Source organism: Lutjanus erythropterus, chromosome 18 (assembly GCF_056507025.1).
Source record: "Lutjanus erythropterus isolate fLutEry1 chromosome 18, fLutEry1.hap2, whole genome shotgun sequence".
NCBI classification, from domain to species: domain Eukaryota; kingdom Metazoa; phylum Chordata; class Actinopteri; order Lutjaniformes; family Lutjanidae; genus Lutjanus; species Lutjanus erythropterus.
In genome coordinates, this window is record NC_139334.1 from 30,124,310 (window position 1) to 30,131,996 (window position 7,687).

The window sequence follows — 7,687 nt, forward strand, 5'->3', positions numbered from 1 at the left end:
AGTTCGTATCGAAAATACAAATAAATGTTGAATAAAAGATGAAAAAGTGAGATGATCAGAGAGAGAAAGGAAATACTACCGAAGGTATAACACGTTATTACACGTCTTAGCTGTTAACAGTGTACTAAAAATCGTATGAACAAAAAAAAAACACCTTTACAATAACAAATGACGTCATCATCGCGCGACAGCTTCAGAGCGGCTGCAGTTAGCTAGTGACGGTCGCTGTCAGAATATTCGTTTCAATAACAACACTTTAAATAAAAGCACACTTCTGGTAGTATTCGCACGTTAAGCAGAAGTTACAGCAGATTTTTTCTTATTATTTCTCGCGGCTCTTTCTCAGAGTTTTATCCGTCCGCCTTTGAACGGTCCTGTTCCTGATGGAGCAGCTGCAGCGGCTCCCTCCTGAAGTTTGGATCTGTGTGTTCAGCTACCTGACCACGGAGGAGAAACACATCGTCCGCTCCTGCTGCAGGTACCTCAGGAAGCTCGTCGACCACCCGTCCCTGTGGAGGACCGACGTGGTGATGCTGTCCGACCTCCGCCGCTACACCTACGGCTTCTGGGACACCCTGCGCCACCGCAAGCTCACCCGGGTAGCGGTGCGACACCTGCGGCGCAAAGAGTGGCGGCGGCTCGTCATGTTCCTGCCCTCACTCACCGCCGTCGCCTTCGTGGACGGAGGGCGGCTGTACAAGGAAAAGTACCTGGACAACCTGTCGCGGTTCCCCGACCTGAGGGACCTCGGGGTGCGGAACGCCAGCTGGGACGAGCCGATGCTGGGGAGGATCCTGAGCGAGCAGCTGCAGGAGAGGCTCACTCACCTGAGCGTGTGTAACGTCAGACTCACCTGCACCGTGGAGTTCATCAGTAACGTGTCCCGCCTGGTCAACCTGCGGTACCTGCTGTTCCATCAGCAGGGGGAGGGCTACGGGCTGGACACGGTGAGACCGGTCCCCTGCAGCGTCTTCCACAACCTGCTGCTGAGCCTGAAGAAGCTGAAGCACCTGTCCTGGGGAATGAGGGGGGAGCCGCCGGAGCCGCTGCCCGATGACTACCTGAGTCCTCCAGACCCGGACCAGCCAGGTCAGACACCTGTCACCTGTCTGTCTGTCTGTCCTCTACCTGAAGGACACTGCTGTGGTCCAGAGATCAGACCAGTGGTTCTTTGCCCCTTTAACTACCAATCACATTAACTTAAATGGCAACCTTGAGCCCCCCTTATGGCTTCAACTAACAATGATTTCATTAGGGCTGCAATTATTAATTATTAAACTGATCACCAACTATTTTGATAATCGATCAATCGATTTGAGTAATTTTCTAAGAAAAAAGTCAAAATTCTTTGATTTCAGTTTCTTAAATGTGAATATTTACTAATATTCATTCAATCCTCTCTGACAGTAAATGGATTAAAGGAACATAGTGATTTTATTAGTACTTTTTAACACCTTACAGAGGGTGACTCATCAGAAAGTTGGACCACATATAAAGTTTTATTTCACACACCCTACATTAACTCATGAATCTGTACAGTGTATGAAAAAAAAGTCAGTTACAAACTCTCCTCTTCCTCGGTTCTGTAGGACGGTACGGCGGCCCGGCGCTGACCACTCTGGAGCTGGTTGATTACCCAGAAACCATCCTGCCAGAGAACGCCCTGAGGAGTCTGACGTCACTCAGGTCTCTGACTGTCCGCTACAGGTACATCAGAGAGGGCATCGAGTGTCGCCTCCGGTCCTGGCTGAGTCCTCTCCAACAGCTGGAGACGCTCTCGATCATCGGTGAGTCGCAAACAATCATTAAGAGTCCAAGGTGACGTCTTTAGATGACTTGTGTTTCCAAACCAGCAGCCCAAAACCCAAAGATATTCAATTTTATAATGTTCTAAAACAGAAAACCATCAAATCATGATGTTAGAGAAACTGGAAGCAGAAAATATTTGGCGTTTTTGCTTGATAAATTACTCTTAAACATTGATTGATTATCAAAAACTTTTGATGATTATCGACATGGCTGAATCCATCCAGAGGTTTAATGTGACCCCTCCTGTTGTTTTCTGTCCTCTCAGGTGGAAACTCTCTGGCTGCCTACACGACCACCATCCCATCCAGCGTGACCAGGCTGACGCTGCGTGTGGCCATAACTCTGAAGGACATGGACTCGATCGCCCCGAAAGTCCCGGCACTCGAGCACCTCGACATCGAGCAGAACCGCTCCAGCGGCAGCCTCTGCAGACGGATCCCCATGTTGTTCCCTCAGCTCAGGACGCTCAGGATACGGTGAGACACACGGGACAATTTTTAGTGTAGTTATTTCTTTGTGTTCATGCAGTAAAAGTTTGACCCGTCTTCTCTTTTCTGTCTCTCAGGTTTTTCCGCAGAGAACCAGAGAAAGACCTGCTGAGCCTCCACCGGCTGCGCCACCTGGTGCAGCTGGAGCTGCTGGTGGAGCGCTCGTTCATCCTGAGAGACTACCTGAACGGTCACCCCTGGCCCAGCCCCTGTGTGCAGGAGCTGATCAACCAGCTGAGAGAGCTGTCGGAGAACAGGATCACCGTCATCACCACGATGCGTCAGAGGAACCCGCTGAGAGAGTGTGACTGTGTGTGGGAGGGCGACTGAAGACGAGAAGACGAGAGCACTGGGAACGTAGATTTTACTCCTCCTGAAGCGAGAAGCAGACGAGTCGCCGCCAGTGACAGGAACAGAAGCAGAGAAAAACCTGAGGAGACGACTGTTGATGATGAGAGAGGGCGCCACTTCTCTTCAGAAATAAAGGATATTAAGAGAGAAATTAACGAGGCTGAAGAATGTCTAAAATCATGAGGAGGTAGAACTGAAGATTAGAGCCAATGCTTTGGTTCAAAACCCCTTGAAAATGAAGCACTGAAGTTCAGCAGTGATGATGGTTTCCAGGTGTGAGCAGCTCAATAAAAAGAACCTGCCAAAGGAGGAACAGACCGACAGCCCAGATCTGAGGAGTAATATGGAGGAGATGAATTCATACTCCAAAAAAACACCAGACGTTACAGGTTACGGCAAGATTGGGGTAAAAAAAATAATGTTTCAACTACTTTGGCAGATATTGTGAGATGATTCATGATTATTGTGAATGATCTTTTTTTCTCATTTCTCTCTCTGTCATGAGTATGTGACATTTCACAGAATCAGTATGAAACAAAGATATTTTCTTACATCTGGAGAAGCAGATTTGTAGGTCAGAACGTCTCTGCAGCACTGCAGGACGTCACTGTAATGGTGCTTTGTCACAATTTTTTCATTATCAAAAACTTGCAGCTTCTGCAGTTTGGATTTTGCACTTGGGCGTGTTGTGATTTCCAGTAGAAGGCAACATGCTCACCACACGCTCGGTCTCGTTTGTGGTGCAGCGAATCAAAGCCCCCTAAAATTCCTGCACACGTGCATCACCACCTCTGCACTGATTTGTTTTTTAAAAAGTGCAGACATTTCGGTCGCAAGGACATTTCTCAAGACACAGCAATCATAAAGTGACACAGTGCTTAAATTAAAAAAAGTTCATGCTCATTAAAAATCCTCAACTAGTCAAAATATTTAACATTAACAAACCTCATAGTACCAATCAACTGTAGTATGATAGATATAATAGAAATAAAAGACAGAAAGAAATGACCTGTGTATTTTTCTCAGAAGAGATGGACTTGTTGCTGTTTTAGTGGGATTATTTTCTTCTGTTTTTACATTTACTCCTCTCTGATTCACCTGAGCCCTTTAAAACTCCGGCCACCATCATTACTAATTTGTCTTTTTGGGTGGTGAAAATGTATTTTTCCTATGAACTTTTATTTTTATTATTTTATTTATTTATTTATTTTTTACATATGTCTCTTTAGTGGTATTTAGAGGTTTGTTGAGGATTTTAAATGAGCCTTTGCATGTGACTACAGACAGCAGAGGATTATCATCCAGTTAGGTTCTGTATTTAAAGGAGAAGTGTGTGATTTCCAGTGGCATCTAGCGTTCAAACCTTAGATTGCATCTAAGAGGATTTACCCCGACACCGCCCCTCGCTCACCAAGAGTACGGTGGCCGTCAGCGGACAAAATGGCAAGCGAAAGCTATCTCACAACAAACTACAATTATGTGTGTAGGATGAATTACCTGTCCAGCAGAAAACAGGCAACCTCGGCATCACTGTGAAAACGTTTGTCCTCCATCAGTGATTTCCATCGTGTAAACGCTATGCCGATGTTGATTCGTGTTTTTGCCGTTTCCTGTCATGCTTGCGTTTACTTTCTTCGCGTCTCCGCTTCTTGGATGACGGGGATTCACTGTCCGCTGCTTTTTGTTCTGGTACAGTGTATGTATGATCCTCCATTTGTCAAAACTGTGCCAGTCAAGGTTCACAACGCTAAATGGTCTGCCAGCAATCACCCACGTCTGTCCTCCCCGTCTACTTCCGTGTTTACGCTGCGGCGTCTACGTAAGGTCGCCATGGGCTTCCCAAGACTCACTGTTAGTGCAGTTTGTCCGCTCTGCGCTGCCGTAGACGGCACAGAATGATGATCTCCGTAAATCGACCCGACAGTATGTAACTATAAATGGTTATTTCTAAAATAATGGGAACATATAGATTATGAGTTTACATTGATTAATAATAATAAATAACATACTTATATATAATATATCTCATTTATGTACATAAATTCCTGTAATTATTACACACTGGTCCTTTAAGCACTTTGTCACTTTATGACTGAAATGTCTTTAGAAAAGTCCCTGTGATGGAAACTTCTTCACTTCTTGAATAAAACAATACAATAATCTGCCAATATTTTTGATTAGTTAAGAAGTAGTTGCAGTTAATTTGATCGAACTGTTGAAACTCTGAGGGTCAAGACGACACTAATCTTCATGTTTGGCATCAGCCAAGAGTTAACAGTATAATTTAGCTCAGTTTTTAGCAAGAAAGTAACCACAGCAAAACCATAAATGGATGCTGTCTGTTGTCATTATTTGCACTGAAGATCCTTTGTATTGCTAAAAATCCACTCTTAGAAATGTTACTGTTGACTTGTGAGTCTAATGGACAAACGTTGTGTGTTCAAGATTGAATTTCAGTCCCTTCAGGAAGTTGCGATGTTGCAACAATTAACGCAAATTCAACCAGTCCCTGTGAATTTTTTTCAATGCTGCAGATTCTGCAATTATTGTAGCTTCCCACGAGTTCAAACACTGAGAAGAACACAAAGTTTTTCATCGATGTTGACATGTGTCAATGTTTGTGCACTTTAATATTGTATATTTTTCTGCTGTTTTCTGAGTTTTAACTCTTGATTCTTTGTGGAACAGAACCATCCACATGCACTTCTTCATCACAGTCTGCTTTTCTGTAAACAGATATTTGCATATCAGCTAAATCGTCATCAGATGACAGACAGTGGGTCCAAAGAGTCCACACTGACTGTCGTCATGGAACTAAAGGCCGTTGAAAGGTGATTGGTCAGTATGACCTGGACTGCAAACAGAAAACAAATGGAAATCAGATGTTTTCCAAGACCAAAATCTTGTCCTGTGTGTACAGATTCTTCACTCATTTATAGTAAGGCTGCACGATTTGTCATATTCTGAACCAAACAAATGTTTTCTTTCATCTGGAGAACAAGATTTTTAGGTCAGGTCATCTCTGCAGCTCTACAGTTCCTTATTATAATACTGTCTCCTCACACACTTTTTCCTTTTTCAAAAAAATGCGATTTGGTTCTGGTTCTGCAATGTGGATGTTGCACTTGGTCATATTGCAATTTTATTGCAGTTGTGATTAATTGTGCAGCCTTAACATGAAGATATCTGTTTATAGGGATTAACTGATAAGTAACAAGAAACCGCAGTACAAACATGTTGGTTTTCACCTGTAAAATGTCCCGTTTATCACACATCGTTTCTCTCAGCCCACACAGGACCGAATAGTCAAAGAGGTTTTCATTAATATAAACTTAACTTTTAATGCTCAGAAAATGTTCTTCAGTTTACAGGGTAATTCTGACATTTTTAAACCTGGGTTCTGTCTTTTTTAACATATTTTTGGGTCCATATTTTTGACTACCGTATTTTCCGGACTATAAGTCGCACTTTTTTTCATAGTTTGGCTGGTCTTGCGATTTATACTCAGGTGCGACTTGTATAAATTAAAATTTATAATTTCACATGTTCTTAAATGTTATTTCACACTGACCGACATGACCAAGGAGTAAACATTACCTACAGCAGCGAGAGGGCACTCTAGGCTTGTGACAACAACCGGTATCTGCTACTCCTGTACCACTGAAAATTTATTTAAACATTAACTTAAAGACAACTGAGAAAGACTTAACACAAATGCCCCCCAAAAGAAAATCATATTCTGCAGATTACAAGCTGCAAGTAGTGAAATATGCAGCCAAAAACGGTAATCGAGCAGAAAGAAAGTTTGGACTGAGCAAGAAACTTGTGAGGGACTGGCGAAAAGCGGAGGTTACTCTTACTGCAATGAAGAAAACAAAGAAAGCTAATCGTGGGCTAAAAGCAAGATGGCCACAGCTGGAGGAACAAGTTCACAGATGGGTGCTTGAACAATGTGCTGCTGGGAGAGGCAGCAGGTACAGGTACAGGTACAGGTACGTCTCCACGCCCTGGTAGTTGCCAAGGCAATGAATATGAATGACTTTGCGGGAGGACCTTCTTGGTGTTACCGCTTCATGCAACGCAACCGCTTCTCTGTCAGAGCACGGACAACGGTTAAAATAAATTTCCCCCAAAAATGGGACTTATAGTCCAGTGCGACTTACATATGTTTTTTTCTTCTTCATGAGGCATTTTTTGACTGGTGCGACTTATACTCCGGAGCGACTTATAGTCCGAAAAATATGGTAATTGGTTGAAAAAGTTTTGGAATCGCTGGTAAATGTGGCAGTTAAAAGTTTTTTCCACTGAGAGGTTCAGATTTTTATTCTGAGTGTCTGATAACATTATGAAAGAATCCTTACAGACTGACCTTTTTAATAAAAGAGTAAGAGTGAAAATGTTTTTGTCGGTGGTGTCTGGTGGCTTTGAACAGCGCGATAAAACAGCTGTTTCTGGTTAAACAAAAAAGATTTTAATCTTTTTAAAAAAGAAAAGTTTGATCCTTTCATAATGTTGTCAGACACTAATAATCTTGGCCTGTTAGTCGCAAAAATTAGTATTTTTATTCGATAGCTCTCACTCAGTGCTGAACCAACTGTTGTCACATGAACACAAAAACATGAGGAAATACGGTCCAGATTATTAAAAATACCAAATTTACCCTTTAACTGAATCAAGCTGTAGTGCTGAAGGTACAGCCAACAAACTAACTACCTAACAAACTTAATCAACTAACTAAACAACTTGTCACTTTTTTATGAAAAAACTACCTATTTTACTTTGTTTGTGCTGCAAAAATAATTTCAGTTGTTTGAATTTAAAGTATTTTATGACTGATAAACTTTGAATGTTCAGTTGAATATTTAATATGAACAATGATAAAGGTTCTTTATGTGCAGCCAGTTTTCTTTAGATTTTAGTGATTAATATGATTTAGCATTTATTTAAAAAACAAAACAAAACAGTATAAATAATAAGAAGAATGTTCAGGGAGAATTAATTGAAGCAAATCAAAATGCAAATGCAAAGTGATTCTAATT

The 7,687-nt window shown here is 42.1% G+C and overlaps 1 protein-coding gene across 1 annotated transcript; it reads left to right on the plus strand.

Moving 5' to 3' along the window:
- On the plus strand, window positions 1-4,816 carry LOC146311274 (uncharacterized). The gene is made up of 4 exons (XM_084743246.1): window positions 1-1,089; window positions 1,590-1,787; window positions 2,075-2,285; window positions 2,375-4,816. Exons 1-4 carry the CDS (start codon window positions 384-386, stop codon window positions 2,625-2,627), a joined length of 1,368 nt encoding a protein of 455 aa, XP_084599372.1. The 5' UTR covers window positions 1-383; the 3' UTR covers window positions 2,628-4,816.
- Window positions 4,817-7,687: the final 2,871 nt, after the last annotated feature.